Consider the following 25,216-nt stretch of genomic DNA (forward strand, 5'->3'; position numbering starts at 1 on the left):
CATAGTAAAGCTTGACTTTGCATGATATACGGAAAATACTGCAACAAATGTACTTTGAGCCAACACATGCAAGGAATAAACTGACGACCTAGATTCCGATATGACCTTCAATGACGTTGACATTGACAAATTCTTATTACAGTTTTCTTCGTCACGTATCAGTGTAGCCAATAATGAAACGCCTTTGAACACTTACAATTTTTACGTAAATATGATTAATTGAAAATATTTTGCTTATGTACTTGAGGTGAATTTATATTTATACACGGTCGATGAGAATGACCCGAAAATCAGATATTAAATATTTCATACATAATCTCCTGATAGTAAATCAACACACATTCTGCTTCAAGGTGGATAATAGTAAATACACAATAGTCAAGAAGCATTTTTTTTCAACTTGACCCCCAAATAAAGGAAATTCGTTTCAGCAAAAAGATTATATTCCTTGTCTTACACACTATACATACAACAAATACATATAAGTGACAAAAACAATAAGTAACGAAACATACACTGAGATCATGTAACAGTATCACAAGGCGTGAAAACTTGATTAATAACTCCACCAGTTTGTACAACCAAACAAATATCAATGGCTCGATGCCAAAACAAAATTTTTGCTCCCGGAGATGCAAGTCCCATCGTGGACACTTAAAACAGTGGGAAGTGACGAATTCCAAATGATGTGAAAATGAAAAACTGAGTATTTTTCAATAAGAGTCGAGTGTATAATTTATACCTTCAAGGTTCCATTGAAATACTACACTTATTCCGTATCTAAGAATTTCAACTCTTGAAAATTCATGATCTGTTGTCTAGCAATAGTCGACTACTTCAGGGACGTAACTTTATCAATATCTACAATATCAATTCGCATATTCAAAAAAACTTAAATGCACTAAGGTACCTTTGTCATTCATCTTTAATAACATCTTGCCGAATTTTTTGAAAACCAACTCCAAACCTCGTTTAATTTCAGATATCTCAAACAAATTGGTGATTCCCCCAAAACCGGTTTTGAGAATTACAACAACTGGCACTCAGTTTGGCAACACTACATTCAATTCTGACATATTCAATATAACCAACATAACTGAAAAAAATCCCTGTTGAAACAGCCATTCATTTAAAAAAATTGTGAAATCAAAGTTTAGAGAAAACAGACCTGAACAAAAACGCGTATAATAGAAAGTGCCTAAAATAATTGATTTTGTTGTTGGAGTAGAAATTCCTGGAGACTTCAATTATGGATGTCTTATCTGGGCTGGTAAAGAAAAATTGAGAAACCAAATTAAATTACTAGACAAAATGGGTATATAAAGGTGAATCTGGCCCTCAAAAAAATATTCTGAACATGATAAGATACTCCTGAAGGATAAACACATCCTCACAATTCGAATTTGCAAGAATCGCTTGGAAAAAGTATTTTGATAATTACAACACTTACATCACAATAACAGGGCAATTTTACAAAAATTCGAGAGACGAAGTAATCATGGTTTCAAATTGTCCCAATAGTTGCAATCAATTCAATATTGTCTTGTCCGACAAAGTGTAACAACAAAAAAATGCAATAACGACGTCAACCAAAAATTGCTTCCTGAAAACTTATACTTTATCGTTCTCCAAAGTATACTTAGGAGGCGCCTCGGGTTGATAATTAATGTTCTCCACGAAGAGAACAGGTCCCTGCTCTAGCAAACAAGGGTCTTTCTCTGGAGAATCATCATGTTCTAAGATTAGCTTATCGTCGGGTATATCAATTTCAGAGATTTCCTCTTCGGTACTGTTCCGTTTCTCAGAGGAGAAACTTAGCCACAGAGCTATCAACACGGCAGATAGAATAGCCGATAGCAATATCCACCTGGGGATACCTGAGTTGCGAGATGCACAGTCCAACCAGTCACCTGATTCCTTAACTCGAATTTCTTCCTCCGTTATCTCTATAGGCATGGTTCTTATGTGTGTTTCGGGTATTTTATAGTCCACGTTGAAACCTATTTCCAGCTGATTCCTGATACTGGGATCTGAGAACAGGTCAAACTCGATTTCACGTTCAGGACTTGCTAGAACGATGCTGTTCTCCGTCTCCAGGATCAACGTTGACACCAAATTCTACAAAAATACAATGATATCAGTGTGCCAAAAGGGAACTATCACTGTCTACCTCTTGCTCTTTTGCCATAATGCTGCAGCCCGTCTTGCAAATGTTGTTTTCCTCTTTCACAATATAAGTCTCTTCACAAGCTTCAAAAGAAAAAAGTACTACTACGAAGGTATTTAACTATGGTGTACTTACAAATGAAACATTCCTTTTTTGTTGTGTTGATTTTTGAGTCATCTTTCAGTTTTATTATATTGAAAAACTTGCAACCTCTTTGGCAAACCACTTGTTCATAGTAATCCTGAAATATCAAACAAAATGAAATACTTTTCAATAATACATTCAAGTATTTCTTGTCTTTGAATAACAACATTTTTTTCAGTGCTCAGTATCACAATTGAAAAAACCATTCATATAAAGACCAAAAAAGGTAAGGACACATAACTGAGCCCTAAGGAATCCTGTATACCTACTGCTGTTGATAGATTCAGAATATGTTTTGTGCTTTAATTTAAAAAATTCTTACCAAATCCAATGCTGGTAAAGTAGTTCTCTTACAAATATTCACACACTGATCAGACCCCCAAAAGGGTGATGAAGCTGCATAATCCGCAAAAACTACAAATATTACAAAAACCCTCAAATCTTTCATGGTCACTTTAGAATTGAACTGGGAGAAATTACATAAAAGTCACACTACTGCTTTTTAGCATGAAAATCCTAAACGAAATTAAATGAATCAGTTATCACTCCCATCAATATTTTGATTTTGATTCAAGGTCGGGCTCATGACATTTCAGAATCTAATCAAGTTAAGGTCAATACACACTCCTACGAAGATGTCAAAAAGAATCGATTTTAGACTCTAGGTAACTGAAACAGAACAAGCTCATATTTGTTTAGAATTCAATAAAGTTTCTTCTAGAAAAATGAAATACTGTGTTATATAATAACTTCATTTATCTAACACCCACATGTGAGAATCTGAACGGAAAATATGTTTATTTTTGAAAGATGGCCCGCGTCAAGTTAGTTTACCTTTTCGCCAGTAGAGGTAACACATTGAAATGTAAACACGCATTCGCTTCAATGGTGAAATGTTTTGATATTAACGAGCACATTCTCCCTTTCCCTTAAACCTATGAAAATTGCTTTGAATTACGAATAGAACTTCAATTTTTTCATAAAACAAAATGGAAAGTGCCGAATTCTTAGACCCGCCAAAAAACGTACTCCGAGCGGTCTCTGGTGGCAAATTGACCTTAGTTCCAATTTTTCACAGAGACGGCCTCTCTAATATTGAACAAAACTAATTTTCCGTGGATGTAATCAAAGTTTTTTCAATGACATTTCACAATCTCAAAAAGAGAATAAAAAATCTCCAAAAAAATCGATTAATGGTCCTTGCAGTCGTCAAAATTTAAGTATTCGATGATTTTAAGGATTTTCATTATTATTATCATTATTGATTGAAAGGTATAAACTGAAGGTGGTTTTTCTAATATTATTAATGATGATTCATCATCAATGAAGTTTATACTTTTATGATCGTATTCTCAGTAGAGTAAGTATTACGGTCGGCTCAAACCTTAAGGTTGCTCAATTTGTAAATTTTGTATGCATCGTAAAAAATTCAATCTTTAGCCCATTGAAGTTAACCCCCCACTCTGGCGGCTTAGAACCTTTCTAACATAGCTTTTGTCTACGGTTGGGTCCCATTCTCTCTATTTATTGAGCTTGGTGAGCCGATTTACTTGAAGTTCAGCAATTTTCAGGCGTTGCCACATGTATTGGGGGCTTTAGAAAGCACGGTCCTGGTCAAATGTGTCTGACTAAGAAAGCAATGACAATCAAATGTAAGAAGTAATTGCAGTGCATATCATCACTCAAGTTGAACTCAACAAAGCTTGACTTTGTTTTGTATGGTATCTATAGAGTACAGACACTTTTTCCACACCAGAGGAAAGGAGGGAGTGTTTTCAATTGATTTATTTCACGTCTTTATTGAATTAGTTCAATGGTGATCAGCTTCAGGTAACGAGTTGTCTATCGCCGCCCTAATACAAGACAATCTCAACCAACCATAAAAGCAAGAAATATCGTACATAGCCCCATAGAACACAGACAAATGACATCGAATGTCTGTACAAATTTGACGTTCTATGTAAAAATGGGGGTTTTTCTGTTTCCCTTCAGTATCAAGTATCAACTCATCCGAGATCAACTCAGATAATATGCAGACGACTTCTAGAGTCATACTCGTTTTTTGAAGACAATACATGACAGTTTCCAATATTTCAAATAATAATACCAACTTCAACTGTGTTACTTTATTCGCATAAATTAGTTCTTTACACCTAGAAAATAAATTACTCCCCTTTAATCTTCTTTATATCGGCGACCCTGGACTTGATCTCAGGCTGATTATCGCTCGCCAGATCCGTCAAAACCTCCTGGAACATTCTAATGACCGTCTCCAACTCCTTATCTCTCCCCCTCTCCTTCAACCTCGTCGCCAAGCAATAAACCACATTCAAGGCTTCCTTCCTCAACCTAACGTGCTTGGGAACCCCCAGCGCGAGCCTTAGGGCCAATGTGACGTCGGTAACGATTTTCTCCAAACTCGCTTTCTCCAAGTCTGTCAAATTCTCATCGCTGAGCAACGACAGCTTGTCCACGAAGCTGTACAGAGCAGACAAAACGCTAACTTGGACCGAGCGGGTGACGGAAGGCAAGTGCTGTACAGAGTGTTCCACGAAGAGCTCCCTGTATTTCTCCTGCGTCGCTTTGCTGTGCTGCGGCCAAGCTTTACCCAGCGTTTCGTAAGCAGTTTCTTTGAGCTTGATCATGTCCTCCCTCTTCTTCGATATTTCCTCACCCGAGTCATCTTCATCTTTGTTGGTGGTCTGGTCCGTCAAGACTCCCTGTATGATGCCGTAGATTTCTTCGAACTTGTCAACGTCTAGGGAAGAAACTATTTCTCCCAGAGCACGTAAGGCGCTATTTTTGTAGACGATCTCCTCTTTTCTGCTTTCTTTCAGTACTGCCTCCACTATCAACGATATGTCTATATTAGGATCTTCTTTGATTCCGTCTCTGAAAAGTTAAATGTGTTACTTGCTTAAAATTAATACAGAAAGCTTGAGAAACCGCGTGAATACTGCACGTAACGATCCTATTATTATCAACGAAGATGTGACTTAGTGCCCTACTGACATATTGCGCCATCTTTATTTTTACTTTGTCGATACATTTTGCATTCCTTCCCCTTTCATTTGATGTGCTGAACGTATTACTAACAAAATGTGACTTAGTGCCCTCCTGACATGTTGCGCCACCTTTGTTTTTACTTTGTTGATACATTCTGCATTCCTTTCCCTTCCATTTGATGTGCTGTATGCGACGATTCGACGAAGATGTAATCACCTTCTCTATCGTACACAAATTGCATCTTCTCACCTCTTACATACGCCACACCTGCGTTCAATTATCCATTGAAAACTTTTTTATGACATCATGAAACAAAAATGTGTTGAGCGAAAAAGATGGGCTGACGTAGGCGCGCCACGTGACTGGGTGGTCTGTCTCGTTGAGGGATACGCCTGGTCGTCTGTCTGCCTGAATTATTTATGTTCACAGAAAATTCGAATCTCCGCCACGTTGTTCTGAGATGCAGAAGCGTCACTCTGATTAGCTGGCGAGCTGCGTGACAATTTGAGAACGCTACGTGACAATTTGGCACACTCTGATTGGTTCACCGCCTAACTAGCTGGGTGACAGGACACCACGAGACAATTTGGTGCACTCTGGTTGCCTGGGTGGTCTGTCTGCCCTGTATGGCGAGCTGAGAGGCAACATGGCTGGTGTGATGACGTCTCAGTCTGCCTGAATTTGGGTAAGATCTCTCAGTTTATGCTTGAGGAAGCTGTTGTATAGCGAAACGTGTCGCGGTTTTTGTAAAACCTTTTTATAGTGAAAATCATATGATAAACTGTATTGATTAGTTTTTCAATATGGATTTTCATCAAATATCGGCCAGTTTTATTCAATTATTCAGTTCTTAGGTTACTTGAATTTTGTATGGGTGCAGGCCCAAGTCACGACGCAAAATTCGCCAAGTTGTGGTCTGCGAAAGGCCGAATTCTTGTGAGCGACGCGAAATCGTCGGCCTCGGATTATCCAGCACGGGTGTTGGTCGATAGTTTACTGAACCACCACATTGCGAATAGTCCTCTAAGTAGGACGATTATGGCGACCGTAAAATGGGCCTAAACAGAACACCTATTTTGATAAAATAATTTTATTATTGAATGTTATATCGGTACATGGTGATTTGGCAAAACAGACTGAATAAGTGACAATTGATTTGACGAATGTAGCTTTAACAAGATGGCCGGTTTCAATTGACAAAGTACCTGTTAGAAGACCCTTTAGATCTTAGAATCCCCCCTATGTAGATGGCACTTTAAGCACTTTAAACAGTTGTAAGGAATACGATAGTATATCAGAACAAATTGGGGTTTTGTCAACAGTTTTTGATGTGGTGACATAATTGGTGATTTTTTGAACCCAAATGTGGTCGTATGGTATTCTATTTGAAAGATCAAGGGATGCTTTTATTTACAAGTATACTCACTTGCAATTGGAACAAATACTGGACAGGGCTTTCAAAAGTTTATCTTTTCCATTCCAAGTTCTCCCTGTTAACCCAGCCAGCAAAATCATTATCAAAGAATTCCTGTGATTGGCATCCATCGAGCTCCCCAGTTTATTGGCGACAGTGCTCACAGCATTAGCAGCCTTAAAAAAAGCACATTTGAAAATCCCGGAGACCATACTAACAATCAGAAATCAAAACCATATTTATAGAACACAAAAAGCAAACGGCAAGTTGGCCCTAAACAGCACTGTACAATCAGTTACAAGTTAAATCCTTTTCTAATGCCTGAAATTATCCTTGTGTTGAGAGGAAATGTCAGTTGGAACAATCGAAGAAATTCAACGAATTATTATCTAAAAGAACAAGCAGTGCAACTCTCCTTTCCAAATAGGGGTCATCTCACCTGTGCTTTAACAGTCCAAGACGGCGATTCCAGAGCCGTCTTGAGCATATCGCAAATGTTCCCTAAATTATTCCTGATGCCGGTCTCTGTGCCGGGACTCTGTTCCGACCAGATTTCGTTCCAGATTTCCAGAGTCCTTTCCGTCTCGGGGGTCTTATCGGCGTGCATGGCGAAGAATACGAGTGGCAATACCACATCAGCGTGCGACTTAAGCGTTTCCTGATTGTGGATGCCTATCGATTGGATGGTATGGGCACACGCTGATCTGATGGAGTCGTCTGAAACATTGGTTTCAATGTACTGTTATCATATGATGTTTTTGAAATTTTCAGGGAGGTAAACAGGGGTCTGTTCATCAGTTATGGTGAGCAATGCTTTGGCCAACAGAAAAATCACAGACGCTAAATACTAGGAAGCCATTATTCATAGTCAGTATCCCCACACATCAATAAATCATCATGAAATAATTGCCAAATTATTATCAAGTACCCTTGAGTTTCAATAAATTGTTTTTTTAGGTATTGAAGGAAACACAATTCGATTCAAACCAGTTGAATATATTTTTCATATATTTCTCAAATTGCTTTTCCAAGACTTCAATGTTGGGGCTGTTTCAGACTATAATTGTGTCATCAACGAATAATGCCCCCAACGAGCACTTTTACTAATTACCAGAACTGCACTATTCTTCTAGACGAGCGTTTCACCAACCAAGTGAAGACGCAAGGAAGAATAAAAAATAAGCGTTCTTGTTGGTCACATAATACATTTCGAGTTATATAATTGGAAATATCGCTTGGATTGTTATTGAAGCGTTTATGTCATATTATAAGTCGCATTTTTTTCATTAGGGACTTCTTCCTTCCCGTTTGAAATATTCAAATAAATGTCCAATTCGCAAACATGGAAATTCTTCAAATTTGGAAAATGATTTTCCCGTTATGGTTCCACCAACCGAATCAAAAGTTTTGGATATTCATTTTTTTATATATTTTATAGACAAAAATTTTATTTTGACTCTCAATCAGCTTGGATTCAGAAGGAGATCACTATCATTTGATCGGATAATTTCATGGTTTTGACTAATGAATATGTAATTTAAATTATATCTGACCAAAAATAATAAAGGGTAAAACTGTAATGACAGGCGTCGAGAAGAATATTGCAGTTCTGGTGTATGGGAAAGGTGCTTGTTTTGAAATTATTCTACGTTAGTTGTTCCAGTTTTACCTTTTATTGGCGAATAATTCTACTCAACGTATTGATATATGTTAGATCATTCACATAAATTAAGAGAGGAACCGAGGCAAACAATACCTTACCTTCCCTTTCGAAATACCAAGTCTGCAACTTGGCGAACAACTTGTCTACGCTGGAGTCCTTCGCAGTAGAAATCAAGTGTCCAATAGCCGTCGCGTAGTGTTTTCTAATAGCGGCATTCCTGTCCGTCAAACCATTCACCAAGGCGGCCAGGAACTTTCCTAAAAATGAAATAACAAACAACGTCGTGACCACTCCCACCGGTATGATACTTACCGGTATAAGGCTGAACATCCCGTCCTAGCTGGATGACTAGTAGGGTTACAAAGTGGGCGCTAGCCACCCTCGTGCCCAAACCGACAGACCCTTTCAAAAGCTCGACTATTTTCGGCACGAGCTCTTCCAGGATTGAAGCATCCGCGTATTGCAAGCTCTGAAAAGCTAGTGATACAATACAGATAGATACGGGGTGGCAAGATTATTTCTGCCAAACAATTTTGCAGTATATAATGATTTTGATGTTCCAAGTTTTACATAGGACAATCACGCGGAACATTTACAAAATGAACAAAGGAACCTACAATTAATTTTTCGTTGACCTGAGTGCCAAATAAAACTGAAATCTAATGGCATCGTTTGGCGTTTGCAGAAATAAAATTCGCCACCCTCGAGCTACCTAACCTACAAACTTACTTTCGACACGGTTTCCGTGGTGAAATGTGACTTGGCAAAAGACGCTCTGGCGCTGTCCACGGCCTCCTGAGCCTGCGATTGGGCACCTAAACGGGTACTGAGATAGGATAGTTTCGCAGATTCTAATTCGCCCGTAGCTTGCAGGAGAGCTGGAATTATTTTTGGCAAGAAGGGTTTCAATTGCTTGCCAGCCGAGTTGACAAGTTCGGAAACGGTTTGAAGACTGGAATAACGTAAATTATAGGTTAGTAGATGAATGGAGACAATATGTAACGATAATCATTCTTATTATCTTTTTGACACCTGCCATTTCAATTTCGCACAATCTTACACTGAGAAAAATGGCCCAAATGAACGGTTGCGTCCTCATTTACAATTTTCTATTATTATTATTGTTGGCATGGATTGACTCCTAAGGGCGCCTTCCCAAGACTCGATTGGAGTACGCTTCCCCATCTAAAACCATAAGTCTATATAGACCTACCTACGATGTCTCGCTACAAACAAGAAACGTGACTCGCTATTATTGGTCCTAATAATTTATTTGACATCGCTCTAGATTATGTCCCATCTTTTTTGGTAACTGCGGTTAACTTTCCGTTTTGTTGTGCAATCCAGTAAAGGTGAAGAAAGAACACTCTAAGAATCGGACCTTTCAGAAGCGAGGATTTGTGCGAGAAATTCGCTTTATGCTACAATTTTTACAGTCCACTCTTGTTTCATTTTTTATCATTTTCTCGAGTATTCGAAGACGCGACAGTACTTTTAGTTTTTGCTGAATAAAATAGTGCAAGATCATTGGCAAAAGAGAAGTTGTTACTATCATTTTTATTGTTCAGTGAGTTTAATATCGCAGTAAGAGCATTATATAGCGCTGTATTCCAAGATGGCCGCTTCTGGCAGTAGTCAGAAAGGTATCTCCACAATAAAAGATGAAGATTTTAGTGAAAAAATGTTCAAATGTTGTCAGACAAAGCAAAGCAAAACTATAGTGTGTGTAGAATGTGGAAATGTTTTTCATTTATCATGCGCCGTGCAAAAAAAACTGAAATATCTTCAAATCTGTGATTCGAGAATCAAGTGCTGTGGATTCAATAATATTACACTCAATCAAGGTAATAGTGAAAACAAATATGAAGAAATACAGAAAATACAAAGTGAAAATGATCTCTTGAGAGAACTATTAAAAGAAAAGGACGAGAAAAATAGTATTCTGATGGATAATATAAGTTTGTTGAAACAAAACAACAAATTACTTCAGGATCAAATTGACTTGCTAAGAAAAGACGGAAAAAACTTTGTAGATAAAACGCAGATAAAAACATTCAGTGAAATACTGAATAAACCACACCAGTCCCTTGAAGAAACAAAAACTAATACTGCACAAAAAGTTTATACCAGCCAACAGAAAAACTACGAATCCAGTTCTAGCAATCAAAAGGTGAATAACACAAAAACAAAACAATTAGATTTAGAAACACAACATCAACTCAAAATTATGGATGATATAATAAACTTGGATAAGGATCAAGATGAAAAAAATAAAGTTAACAGAAATTATGGGTTTACTGAAGTGAAAGGAAGGAAAAACAACAGAAGGAACACATCGGATTTCAAGAAAAAAACCATGGGTATAAATGAAACCGTGGACTTTGGAGTGGACAAAAAAGTATGGTTATATCTGTACCGGCTGAAGAGACATGTTACCGAAGAAAAGATACTGAAATACCTGAAGGAATTACCCCAATTCAACGAGGCGGAAATCAACATCAAAGAATTACAAACGCCTACTACACAAAACAAGTGCTTCATGCTTAGTGCTGACTTCAGTCTGAAGGATGAACTGTATAACCCGAACAACTGGCCAAAAAGCGTAGCTATAAGACGCTTTGATTTTAAGAAATACTATTCACACCAGCATCATTCAAATCGCTTCGACCATATAAGGGAGGATTTTTAAGAACCAAACACATTAATACCTGTCTATCGAAAGGGTTTATCACTGAAAAGGCAGAAGAAAATATCGGAAAAGTATCAGGGCAACAAAAGGACGATTGTACAAATGTGAAATCATCTCTAACCATTAGGCATCTCAATATCCAGGGCATGGCAACAAGGAAAATTCAACAGCTAGAAGTTCTAATGGATCGCAATCAACCAGACATTGTATGCCTATCAGAACACTGGCTTACAGCACCAGAAATTAAAGTCCTAAACATATCGAACTACAATTTAGTTAATAATTACTGTAGAGAAATTCATAGCCATGGTGGGGTCTGTATCCTATCAAAGAAAAGTTGTTTTCTCAAACCTTTTTCCTTTAACAAATGTATAGAAAAAAACTTCGAAGTAACAATAGCTACCTATGAAACAAACTGTAAAAATTGCCAATTATATATTATAACAGTGTACAGAACACCAAACAGTGATATCAATATATTTATAGATGAAATCTATGATCTGATGTGTAACCTTTACATAAAAAACAACTACTACATTCTATGTGGTGATATAAATGTCGATCTACTAACTGATCACTGTGAATCACGAAAAATAAAAAATATCTTTTGCGAATTCAATATGAATAACCAGATCACTTCTCCCACACGTCTCAATAAGGGTATAGATGTTATAATCAGCAATATTTCTGCTACAGGTGTATATGTTGAGGACACCCATCTGTCAGATCATAGATTTCAACTGTGTATATTTGAGTTACCAACACTTCACAGTAAGAATATTAACATAACCTATAGTCGTTATTATTCAGATGATAACTTGATGACTTTCAGGAATTTATTAATTGACGAAGAATGGGAAGATGTGTACAAATACACAGATGTAAATCAAAGTTTCAATATGTTCTATACAACATTTCAATTCCATTACTATAATGCATTTCCACTGAAAAAAGTAAGGACAACTAAAAATAGGGACAAACCCTGGATAACTAGGGACATCAAAGAGCTACATCAAATGGTATGTGATATGTGTAAAATAGTTAAGTCTACTAATAATGAAGTCATAAAAAACAAATACAAACAACTTAAATACCTATATGAAGAGCTAATAAAAAAAACTAAAACAGAGTACAATAATAAACGAATCTTGAATGCAAGTAATGTAAACAAGGAGAGCTGGAAAATTATTAATGAAAGTAGAAACATCACAAAAACTAGAAATACAATTGAACTCACTAACAACAATGATATAATAACAGATAGGGAAGCAATTGGTAATTACTTCAATGATTTCTTCATAAATATTGAGAAAATCGAGCCAAAGAAAGATATAAAATTAGCATCATTTTTTAACAATAGTTTATTTCTATACTCGACAACCCCAATGGAGGTTCAAGAGATTATAAAAAAAACAACAAAAACGCCAACTCCAGGTGTAGATGAAATACATGGAAAAACCTTGAGGGCTGTCAGTGACATTATATGTCATCCCCTATCATACATTATAGACAAATCATTCTGTGAAGGGATTTATCCGGATGCGCTCAAAATATCAAAATCTGTCCCGATCTATAAAAACAAAGGATCAAAAAATGAAGTAAAAAACTACAGAAACGTATGTCTGCAATCACAACTAGCAAAAATAATTGATTATAGCTACTATATGAGATTGAGTAAATTCACTGAACAGCACAAAATTATTCCTGATTGCCAGCACGGCTTTAGGCAGAAAAGATCAACATCTACTGCGATAAATGAACTCTGTGATCACGTATATATGAACCTAAATGAGAAGCAATTTCCAGTCTGCCTATATTTTGATCTTACTAGGGCTTTCGACACCATTAATCATGAATTACTTCTTGAAAAACTTAACCGAATAGGGATTAGGGGGATAGCCAATGACTGGGTTGCCTCATATCTAAAAAACAGGATGCAGGTAGTAGTTATTGATTCGGTAAAATCAGAACCTGCCCTTGTTAAAATGGGGGTCCCACAAGGATCAACACTAGCCCCGCTATTTTTCATCATCTTTATGAGTGATATAATACTTGCATCTTTGTTACCGAATAAAACTATAGCATATGCAGATGATACAAGCCTAATAGTAGCGAAAAACAACCTTCCACTCTCGATAGAAGTTGCAAATAAAACTGCAGAAGAATTCTCACACTGGTGTAAAAATAATGGTTTACAAGTTAATATAAACAAAACAGTCTTCATGCTCTTCCAACAAAAAAATACTACATATGATTACAGTCCCCTCATAAGAATCGATCATAAATCTATAGAGCAGGTCAGTCATATTAAATACTTAGGACTTACAATTGACCAAAAACTGACTTGGGAACTACATGCAGAAAATCTTACCTCAAAAATGAGTAGCTTGTGTTTTGTAATGAGACAGTTACGGGGAACTGTTTCATTGCAGGTACTCAAACTGACATATTTTGCACTCATACAGTCTGCAATGTCTTATGGGCTGGCCTTTTGGGGAAATTCCGCCCATATGACAAAAGTATTCACTATGCAAAAAAGGATAATAAGATGTATGGCAGGTCTACGTCACAGAGAATCCTGTAGAAATACCTTCACTGAACTGGCACTCTTAACATTGCCTTCACTGTATATATTAATCATAACAATGAATATCAAGAAAAATGAATCAAGCTACATTAAAAATAACATGATACATAAACATCACACTCGGAATGGTAATGAACTGCGACTACCCTACTCTCGACTGGCTCTTGGTCAGGGATCCTCAAGTTATCAAGGTATCATCTGCTATAATAAAGCACTTCAGCTATTTGGAAACACTTGTAATTTCACTGAATTCCAAAGTTCTTTACTTGATTACCTTACCAAAAATGCATTTTATAGTACTGAAGAATTTCTTCAACTCTAGCTATTATTGTGTAGTTACTTTATTTTACTTGTACAAATAATAATAAAAAAAAAAATAGATTTCACAATTTTAACTAATTTAAGCTACTTGCATATATTATTTGTCACTGTTCTTGCATCTTTTTATTATGTCTACTTAACTTCTAATAACATGTATATATACACTAACTATAGATAAGCACAATTGCTTTATGTTCGGTTCTGACTAGTCTGATAAAGTTTTATGCTGTATGTACCACATGTATAAAATCTTTTAATGATGAATAAATTTCTATTCTATTCTATTCTATTCTAATTCTATATTTCTAACATTGTCAACAACAAATACTGATCTGAACCTTGTAAAACACCATAACTTTGACAATTATTGATTAATCCATACCTTTTTCAATTTTGAAAATACTGATCGATAGAGAATTTTATACTCCAAATTTAGATTTTTAGCCTCTTTTCAGCTTATTACTTTATGATGAATAGTTCATGTGATTTATATCTATTGTTTTTTTTTGTTTTTTCATTTTATTAATATTTTATATTTCGTTTGAACTTTACTATAACGTGGCAAATGTAACGGGTGATTTTTTAAGATGTATAGGATTTGATTTTCAAAAAAACACAAAAAATTTGAAAAAATTGATAAAACCTTTATTGGAATCGATAGAAAGATCATTATAATTTAATGCATGCAAATGTTGTCCGCGGCTCCGCTTTAGATGGCCCATGCGCAAGGTCCAATTTTGGCACACTCTCTCTAACATATCGACCGGTATTTCACGTATAAATGTTTCAATATCGGCTTCCAGAGCGTCAGTCATTGCTGGTTTATCCCTGTAGACATTAGCCTCAACATGACCCCACAAGAAATAATTCAAAGGCGGTTTTAAGGTTTTACACCCAAATCCTCTCGCAAAATTTTCCACGTAGTGGAGTAACAGAGGCCCAATTTCTGCGAACGGCGGCGAATCGACATTTCACAGTCATCACGAACACTGGCGGATACAGCCGCAATATTTTCTTCGGTCCTCACTCTATGTATGCGTGTTGGTGGTTTAATGTACAATAATTTAAACTGGGTTCGAAATTTAGTCACAGGCTTCCGAATAGCTCCTTCAGTAGGCCGACGAAATTGCCTATAAATTGGAAGAAGTGCACGATGCACTTTCTTCACCGAGCGAGCATGAATTTTTATAATAAAATTCAATGATTTGCAAGCGTTGTTCATTCGTAAGTCGATTCATGGTTAAATTATAGACAAAACTGAACAAGTTTGACAATGACACAAGACACGATTCAGACGTGATCTGTCAAAAACTGAGTTTCCAAAAAGATACCAGTAAAAAAATCACTTATCACCTAAGTGTTGAATGAATGAAAAAATAAATACAAATATAGTGACATGAAGCAAAATCCAACTTTCAATTTGAAAAATATGATTTCGTTCAATGTCTGGCCCCTTAAAAAAAATAAAAATATTATTTACTCACCTCACCAAGCGTATTTCAGCCACCGTATTTGTTATACCAACATTGAGCAAAGCTGGTAGTATGGCGTCCACCATTTTCAAGCCAGCCTTACCCTGACTAATATCGCAGCCTCTTATGCACAACTGTAATTGAAAACATTGAAAACTTTACTCAAACGACATCAAATCACTTATCCCAAACACTCTCACCTTACTCAGAACTTTGGCCGTCCTCGTTGCGGTTATCCTGGTTTGTTCGTGATGATCGTCCATCACTCGGAACAATTTGGTCCACAATTCGTTCATGGAATCGACTGCGTCGTGAATTGACCTGTTTCCGGACCCCTTCAGGAAGTCCTGCAACGCCGAGCAGCACGATTGCCTCACCCTGTACTGGGGCGAGTTGATGTTGGTCAACAAGTCTGTTAGAATTTCGTTGTAATATTCGTCCAACTGAAAAACAGAACAATACAGGTATTGTTGGCTGGCGTTAATGTTTTGGCTGGTTTCCAGGTTTTGCTGTGGCCTTCTTTGGTTATAATCTTCAACTGGAACAGTCAGTGGCATAGTCGAAGCACTCTTCTTGATGTATCAACTGAAACTGAAGCTCTCATTCCTCCCGTGTCACTTATAGTGCTGATTTTTCGCGCACTTTCTGTAATGGCGGGTTCGCGCGTATCTACCGCGCGATTTGGGTGACTCGGCTTCGTTTTGGCGCTTTTCGACGCTGTGTGCCAGATCTTTGGTAGATACATTCTCTCTTCCTTTCTGTTGAAGTTCTCTTGGTATTTGTGGATTTCTATGGCTTCTAAATACATTCTTGTTGAATAATGTTGAGTTTTTCCCGAATAATAAAACTTAACTTCATTTCGCTTTAAATACAACAAACACTTCAACTAAAACTTCAACTATTATTCGAATGTGTACCGCCTTACTAGATCGCTTCGCGTACCACACTGTAACTTCCACTTGACTGTCTCGATATGCTTGTGGCTAGCGTTTATATATCGTAATCGAATGCGCTAGAAAATTTCGCAAAAATTCCATCAAAATCGGTAGCATTATCCTCGCTGCATCTAGAGCGGCAGCGAACATCGTACATTCGCAGTGGCGCAGTAGCTACCAGTGGCGGCCGGCGTTATTTTCTTTAGGGCATGATTTGCAACAATAATGATTCGACGTTGCTAGCCTCTTTGTATTTTCGAACAGGATTTTGTGTTTCCCGTCGGACAGTGTATTTTCAGTGACTGCAGACTTCTCGGTCTATCCCAATCGTCAACTCCGCTCGTGCTCGATTAGGCGGGTACCAATGCTCCTTTTCGTCTGACCGATATAGACTTGATGACCACAGTTACATGGAATCCTGTAAACCCCCGCTGATTTGAGTGGATCTCTGCTGTCTTTCGCTGATCTCAGATACTCCGATATATTCTTCGTTGGTTTGAAGACGGTTTTAATTGTCTCCTTCTTCAGAATATTCCCGATTCGGTCGATGACAACGTCTATGTATTGAAGACAGACAGTGCCTTGGGTTTGATCATCACTGTGCTTTCTGCCGTAGCCGTTCGCTTGTAACACCGTTGTTAGGTATTTTATTTCGTCATCGACGTACCTTTCTTCACATATTCTCAAAGCTCTGTTCACTAGGGTGTTGAGGTTCGTTTCTGTTTTGGATGATGGTTGGATCCTCGCATTTGGAGATTATAACCAAAGAAGACCGCGGCAAAACCCGAAAACCAGCCAAAACAATCAAAGGTGTGTTAACATCGAAAAAGTTTTCCATCAACAAGCATCTCACCATTTTCTGTGGTTCAGACACCAACACTCTCCATATATTCTGCATCGACATCTGAATACTAGGCGTGGGATCGAACTGGTACCTATAAAGTTTCGGTATGATGTCCGGCAGATGGCTCTTCAGAGCCTCGCCGCATTTTTCAGCGATGCTCGAGAAACCGAAAGCGGCGCCTTTCTTCGAATTCCAAATGGCGTTGTGATTGGCCAAGTGCATAAACTGGTAGATCAGATCTGGTTTGTTCAGATCGGACGCCAAAGAACAGAGCTCTTTATACGTGGTCAAATTGCCCCTGGAAATTTTAGTTAGAGAATTCATGTATATATAGTTAGATAGACATGTTTATTAACTTCACAGAATACATGAAAAAAGTGGCAGAATAAGTTGTCTGTGAAAGTACGTAACAAAATACAAAATCTAAAATCTTACATACGTTTCAGGAATGTGGACTGCATAAGTAAAAAATCAGCACGAGGAACTTTAAATAATCTTCATACAAAATAAAAAGTAATATGTACGACAGCTTAGAGGCAATATCATTTTGAGTATCTTCAATTTTTTTCCTTCGCTAAAAGTTATAGATATAAGTTACACAGAAATGAAGAATACCAAGTGTCTTGATATAAATCCAAAAGATAATTCAACTGGACATGATACTCAAAAAAAAACCATAGACACGTGTTTCGTGATTTTAGCTTATCATCAGCCAAGTGCAGAGATTAGTAACACTTCTGATATTGTTAATGAACACACTGTTTGACGCTGGTTTGCGAAATTTCGTTCAGGAGATTTCAGCCTCAAAGATGAGTTCCGAATTGATCCATCTACAATGGGGAATGTTCCTCCTGACGAAAATCAAGTAGTTTTCATAAAAGAGCTCTAAAACAACGCATTTTAAACTCATCGTTTCAGCCTTTTTCTTTAACAAATTATTTAAATACTTAAAAAAGAGTAATGAAATAAAGCATTCAACATTTAAAGGGATTCGTTTCTATTTCACCATTTGGCAACATCGCTTATAGCTAATAAAGGACAATAAATCTGTTACCTGTATGAGACAAACAAAGATGACATATTTCAGAGGCGGGCTGTTGTGTTTACTTATGTTCCGAGACATTCTGTGACATATGACATTTTGTGCACCTAACCTATCTTCCTCTATATAAATAAATAACAAAACAACCGTTGTTTATGTGGCTTGTGGGGGTGGTATTGAACTATAATTTATATTTTGCCTTAATTGTTGATTTATAAAGATAATTTTCCTTTTTTAAAGTAGAATATCTAGTGCGTGGGATGGTGGAAGAACTGGGCGTCAATTCCCATGCGGTTTTTGATGGTTTAAAATGTTCGGCCTGAGATATCGGATAGGCCGTTCATGTGTCAAGAAGTTCAAGGCAACCATTTCGCCATTTTGTAGTAGTTGAAGATATTAACATTATATTCTAGGGTTGTGAAGCATTTGTCAGGAGCTTCAAAAGGATATGTCACAAGACCCCCCTTTCCATTTAATTTTATTTCCCAGATGACGCCTAGTCGCCATGTTGAAAGTTTCATCTGTCAATTTCACTTCAAAATAAAGTATTCATGCATTAATTTCATAATCACAAATTTGATTTTTTGAGCCGACTCGTTTAAAAAAATGAAAGCCGGGGGGGGGCATTAAAGAAATGCACTGTATTTATTTGACAACGTTGTAAGTTAGGGGTTTCCCGTTTATACAGAATAAATGAATAAATATACCTACCCAGTAGGTGCAGAACCGAGCTGACCTTCCTCGAACAACTTGGTATCGCTGGTAACTTGTGCCGTCTGCCTGGCACCAGAAGTCAGCTGCTTCACGAGAGCACTGAGCAGCTCCTCAGACTTGTAAATATCGTAAAGCACGCAGAGACCTTTAGACGCGGCATCCTGGACGATATCTGAAGCCGAAAAACAAAATCAACACTGAAAAGATAACTATCATCCTGACACCAACCGTTATTTTCGCAAAGCAAACTCATAAAGGCGTCCTGCAACAGCTTCAGCCTCTGCGTGATCGGTCCCCTCTCCCCGCAACCTTTGATGACAGCCAGCAACCAGATACAAGAAGCCTGTTTGGAGTTGGGATGAGTTTGTTCGACGAGTTTGAGCAGCTCGTTCAGAAGCCATTCGAGATTGTCGTTCGGTTGGATGCCAGCTTGCTTAGGAACGTAGTCTTCCGGAAGAGTGGTCCAAGGATTCCTAGCTTCGGGAGACCAAATTCCCTGACAACACATCACCAAAGATTCGCCAATGGTGAAGTGCACTTCAACGTCTTTCGTCTGAAGAATAAATATGTGTTTGTGAATGTTGGGCAAACGAGGCGGTGCAAAGCGACTCGTATTAAAGAACATACCTCCTTTGCTGTGTTCAAGAATCCCTGCAATACCTCCTCAGTGTGGGGGAATCTCTCCCCAACACACAATAAACCCAGCGCTTTTGCGGCCTTTTCCCTTGCTTTTGCCGTGAATTTGGTGTTGTTCATAATATCCAGCAGGAAATTTACTATGTCAATTTTCGACACACCATCCGTGGCCATTCTTTTAGCGTCTGGGCTGCCGTTCTTCAACGGTTTTCCATCATCCAAGGGAAGACTGTGGACCCTACCCAGCAAACCAATAGAAGTACAGGCTGCGCCCATCAAAATGGGGTTCTGATGCTTCAAAAAGGGCACTAAAATTGCAATAGTTTTTGAAAATTGGTATAAAAAATATCTCAAACAACTCAATACAATCAATCTCGAAATATCTAAAGAGATACCTTTTATTTTTATCTCAAACACTCTCCTGTATTAATGAAATTGCTTGCAAATTATGTGAGTTTCGACTGTTTGCAACATAATGAGTATTTTGATGAGCACAATACCAAAATGGAGATTGATTGGACTCAAAATATTCAAATTGCAAAAATGTTTATACAGAGTTTATACATTTAAAAATATGTTGTATTTGAAGGTGTATTGTCATACAGTATGCATAGCTACAGTGCTCTGCTAATGAAATAGTTCAAGTTGATACGATATATAATGTAATAAAACTAAAAAATGTAATGTTTCTCACATATCGTTTCGATGCTGGACTTTGAGAGATCCCCCACCGCCACATCCTTCCCTTCCATTTTCAGGCTAGTAATTTTCATCTCCAGACAATGGCCAACGGCCAACAGAGCCCCATGTTGAGCTTCCAAATTTTTACTATCCACTTGGCCCAACAAGCCTTTGACGGCCTCTTCAAATTCGTTATCGCTAGTAGAGAACGTCAAGACCATACTGTACAAGATGGCGCTGTATTCTCTGACCTGCTCTTTTGTAGAAGATAATTGGTCTTTTATCCACGGCAAGTCTTTTGAAATGTATTGGTGCAAGTTGGGCAAGCAACCTACTAGCTCCACCATACAAGACAAAGGTTCAGTTCCTACAATATCAAATACAATATGAAATACATGCAGAGAAAGTTGATGACACCAACCTGGGTTTGCGATCATGAGTTCTCTAACTAAGTTGGTATATTGCACTAGGGGGTTCTTGTTTTTGTCGTTGCCGTTTTGCTCTACCGACTGAAGATGTAAACTAATTTTTGGAGTAAATTCGCAAGGATGCTTGAGGATATTCCTGGTGAGAGGAACATCCAAGTCTTTCAGCAAACACAACCTCAAATAAAGCAGAACCTGCATACGAGAATCAAAAAAAATCAGTGAATCACTTATGTTTAATGAATTCAATTCTTACTTCAACATACGTATTCGTGGCAAATGGTAGCACATGGTTTCCTTGAGTGAAAGATTTCGAGTTATTTTTCATGTTGAGTTCGGCCTCGCCAAAAATGTAGCTGGTAATTTCTTTGAAAGAAGGCATATCAACTTTCGCTTTTAACTTTTCCTGTGAGAGATCTACATCATTTTTTCTAGTAGTGCCATACAAGGACTTGAATGATTCCGCAGACACTTCGTCCTTACTGAAACATTTATAAACTGTCTACTTCAAAACAAAAATTAAGGATATCTCCATCACTCACCTATCTCCGGTTGCTGTTAACAACAAGAACTTTGAAGGAACGTGATTGGGTGGAAAAATAGTCGCCAAAGTCCTAACAGCTACGAACCTCACCATAGGTTCTTCAGATACAATCTTACACTTGATTAAAGCGAAAAGTATATTCAACCTCCCATCTTTGTCACACTCGGAAGGTAAAATATCATGTTTGTAAGCCAAGATCAAGTTCAGTAACCCCTCTCTGATTTGCAAACGCAGTTCTGGACTAGCGCTTTCCATGTTTGTGAAAAACATTTCCAGCAATCCAACATCGTGGTAGACTATTTTTGGAAATCTTTGTCCCAACATTCCTATTATGATGTAAGCCTGACCGTGATGTACTTCATCCCCTTCTTTTATCAGTTTCTGCAAGCCTGACAGCAAGACTGGCGCTACCTTACCCAGAGGATCTTCATTAGCGCTAAAATTGAATGACAGAGCGTTCGATTTCATTGATTGATCGAATTGAACGTTTTTATTGAAAACACTTTTTCCACAGCATAACAAAAATACTGTATCACGACGTGCGTTTTGCTTGCTAAGTTAGCATAATCGGGAAGCGACTAAGTCCGAGTCTTAGTCATCTCCTGATGATGCTAACTTGGTTAGCGAAACGCGCGTCGAGAAACAGCATTTTTGTCCTGTTGTGAAAAAATTGTTTTGAAAAGATTAATACTTTAAAACATTCAATTATTTAAATCTTCAATTTTCGGAAATGGACATTTTTGAAAATGAGCGTCCTGTTGTAGTTCCACCAATTCTATCTGAGGTTTTTGAATGTTCAATTTTTTTTAACATTTTTTATACAAAAACTATATCTTGATTTTCAATCAGTTTGGATTCAGAAGATCACTGTCATTTGATCGGGTAATTTCATGGTGTCAATCAATGAATATGTAATTTAAATTATAAATGACCAAATTTTGAAGGATGGTGTTTACACAGCTAGGAATTTCTCTTTCATGGTCACAATGTAAAGAAACATCAAAAATTGACTACACAGATTTTATTTAATTTATTGAATATTCGGCAGTGAGTAATAGTAAAGCATTGTGGAATTTTGTGAATTCCAAAAATAAGCATAATGTTCTACCAGATGTGATGTATTATGGCGGAAGAAAGTATATTATGGGGATTGAGCTGTCCAATATGTTCTCCTCTCCTGTCTATTTCTAAATTGTGCCTGTCAATTTCCGAAATCTATGAAAGATTAAATGGCTTGAATGCTTCTAAAGCTCTGTAGCTTTATCCTAGCACAACGTTTACACATTATCGTCAACAACTGTATTATCAGGGCATTTTTCCAGACTTCTTGAAATATAGCTCCGTAACCCCTACATACAAATCTCGCGAAATGGCTGATATCACAAACTACAGAGCAATTTGCATCTAAAGAGGCATTCTCAAAATTCTAGATTTTCTCATTAGTAAATACTCGACACTATTCTTAGATCCATCACTTAATAATCAAACTAGTCAACTTAAAATAAATGTGAATTATCAATACTTACTATCGAATTATGTTAGCAGTAAAATTCAACGCCAGGGTTTTCAGCCTAGTATTTGTTTGAGTGCCATAGAGGGAATCAAAAATAACCTGTATACAATGAGGAAAGGCAAAACCAGAACCCGTTACCGGCACAACGAAGATAGAAGTTTTAGACGGATCCTAGTGTTTGCTGGAGATTTTTTTTGGTCGGGTTTGACGGATTTACCTTGAGATCCCAGAAAAAGGGCGTACAGTGGAAGTGACACGGCAGTGGAAGACCAATCTACCGACCTGGAAGGTATACATTTTGAATTGAAAAAGACATCAATGTTTCCTGAGGAGCATTAAAAACATGTCTCCTTTGTGTCTACAACATTTTGAAGAAGGAACTGTAACAAATATTACCCGATAATTTTTCTCAATTCCATATCGGCCAAATTTGTTACAGCAAATCTTGTATCAGAAGCTGCTACTATCAAGTGGATTAAAATGTCCTCATTACTGAATACACCATGGCCCAGAAACTTGATGATACCTAGTTTAATCTACAACAGAAACGGTTATATTATTACATATCGGAACCTATATAGTATATATGTTCAACCAAGGTGAATAACAGAATGAGATTTGACATTGAATTTTTTATTGCACTTTCTAGGATAGAAATGTTCAAAAAATATTTTTGGAAATTGTGTTAAAGCTCATCAAACACTGTTATCATTGAACAATCAACCAGATGGGAAACATCTTTATTTTAATCAGAATACCTACCTCTTCAAGATCTTCAGGTTTCATTGAACTGTTAGTGATTATCCTTTTATGAGACCACTCACTCATGCAAGGGGGTACAGTTGAAGAGACATTGTTTGATTGCTCTAAATTTTCAGGTGTTTGCGGTGACAACGCACTAAAAATAATTTACATGAGCAAAAACACAGACGGGCCAATTTCAAATGTATTAGAAATAACAAATCTCATTAGACACACCAGTAAATAATGGAAAAATTCACCTGTAGGGTAAGATTATCATGTCCAATAAAATTTCCAATAACTGTTTGGTAAGAAGTGGCTTTTCATTTAAACCAAATAAATTGGATAATTTTTCTGGTTCTGTTGGAATCTTCACTTTTCCCAAAAGTGGTACGATTAATAACAGCAAACTGTCTATGTGTAGTTGTGGTTTATTATCTAATGCATTCAAAATGGTCGGCACAAGCTCAGCTTGTTTTTCAACTGGTAAACGGGGAAAACCAGTTTTCAAGTATATAATTGTAAAATTCTGAAAATTAGGAATTGTAAATGAAGTACTAGAGATGAATAAGCAAATTTCTCTTCAGAATAGTGAAAACTATCCGATGTAACTCACGGTCACAAATGAGGTAGCTGAAGGGTCTTGATATTGGGTTAAAAGAGCCTCTACTGGTAGCTGCACCAATGGTCTCGTTTTTAATCTTCGATTCACATGGATTAACAGTTCCATAACCTGAAATTCATTCAGATGTCTTCAAATAATACTCTAATTTCATACACTGACCTTCTTACGAACTGCTTCTTGAGATGAAGACAGTTTCAATAGGACTGGAGGAAGGAATTTGCACAGTACGTTTTGCAGCTGATCATCAGTTTCTGCAGATCCTAATCTCAGAAAAACTCTTTCCAGGAGCACTGAAAGTAAAACAGAATTTGTTAGAAATGTTAGGCCTCTTTCCTTTTGTCTGTTTTGATATTTAGAAATTGGCATAATGTGTAATGTAAATAAATGGATTTTACTTAGTTCATCTGCAGATCCTGCCATTATTACTTATCAGTACTTGGTAAAATAGTTTTCAAATAAATTAATTACTTCAATATACGTTCAAAATTTTCACAACTTCATTCTATATGACAGCTGATGACAGAATACAAAAACATAGACGTTTTGACAATAGGACTGGCCTTTAGAAAGAGAAGATCATACTGCATTATTAGAAAAGGATGGAATACTATTAGCTACTTGTTGCATTATTGCTTCATCAAATTTTCTTGCTGAACGCAAGGCAATGGAAGGGAAAGATTAATGATTTAAGCTCAGAGCAATGAAATATTAATCATCAGTGATCTGTTTGAGGCTGGTGTGGTATATATTATTATATATATACTTACCGTATTTATTTGTATATCTATGTTGTGGAAGCAACATAGATAGCAGTGTTTTTAACAAAATAAAAGCGAGTCTCTGATCAAACTAATCTTACACTAGATGGAGCAGAATTGAATAGAATTTACTCGAAAATACCGTGGAGTGGACGATATATATTTATCTTTGAAATCAAAATGTAACGTTTCACTGATATCACAAGCTGATATCTCGACGATGTAATTGATTATAAATAAGTACGTCTTCAGGACGTCTTCTGGGTATATGAAAGTTATATCGTGGTACTTAGCA

General features: G+C 37.1%; 2 protein-coding genes across 2 annotated transcripts; both read right to left on the bottom strand.

The window, feature by feature from the left end:
- Window positions 1–425: 425 nt before the first annotated feature.
- Window positions 426–2,994, bottom strand: LOC111504064 (transmembrane protein 59-like). Its single transcript, XM_023158546.2, has 4 exons — window positions 2,634–2,994; window positions 2,303–2,408; window positions 2,171–2,250; window positions 426–2,118 (listed from the first exon to the last, which is right to left on the bottom strand). Exons 1-4 carry the CDS (start codon window positions 2,757–2,759, stop codon window positions 1,612–1,614), a joined length of 819 nt encoding a protein of 272 aa, XP_023014314.1. The 5' UTR covers window positions 2,760–2,994; the 3' UTR covers window positions 426–1,611.
- Window positions 2,995–4,422: 1,428 nt separating this feature from the next.
- LOC111504044 (proteasome adapter and scaffold protein ECM29) lies at window positions 4,423–24,683 on the bottom strand. Its single transcript, XM_074171965.1, is given in 24 exon segments — window positions 4,423–5,203; window positions 6,744–6,907; window positions 7,171–7,448; window positions 8,493–8,651; window positions 8,707–8,863; window positions 9,124–9,346; window positions 15,476–15,597; window positions 15,664–15,906; window positions 17,252–17,540; window positions 18,996–19,170; window positions 19,227–19,551; window positions 19,626–19,942; window positions 20,329–20,682; window positions 20,737–20,935; window positions 20,997–21,222; window positions 21,283–21,720; window positions 22,811–22,934; window positions 22,937–23,079; window positions 23,194–23,333; window positions 23,560–23,695; window positions 23,799–24,067; window positions 24,155–24,271; window positions 24,323–24,453; window positions 24,559–24,683. Coding segments are annotated over 24 exon segments (5,481 nt in total). The 5' UTR covers window positions 24,584–24,683; the 3' UTR covers window positions 4,423–4,476.
- Between the last annotated feature and the right edge of the window lie 533 nt (window positions 24,684–25,216).

The sequence above is a fragment of the Leptinotarsa decemlineata genome, unplaced genomic scaffold (genome assembly GCF_025532065.1).
Source record: "Leptinotarsa decemlineata unplaced genomic scaffold, Ldec_3_MD MMD2_P_RNA_scaffold_12, whole genome shotgun sequence".
NCBI lineage: Eukaryota > Metazoa > Arthropoda > Insecta > Coleoptera > Chrysomelidae > Leptinotarsa > Leptinotarsa decemlineata.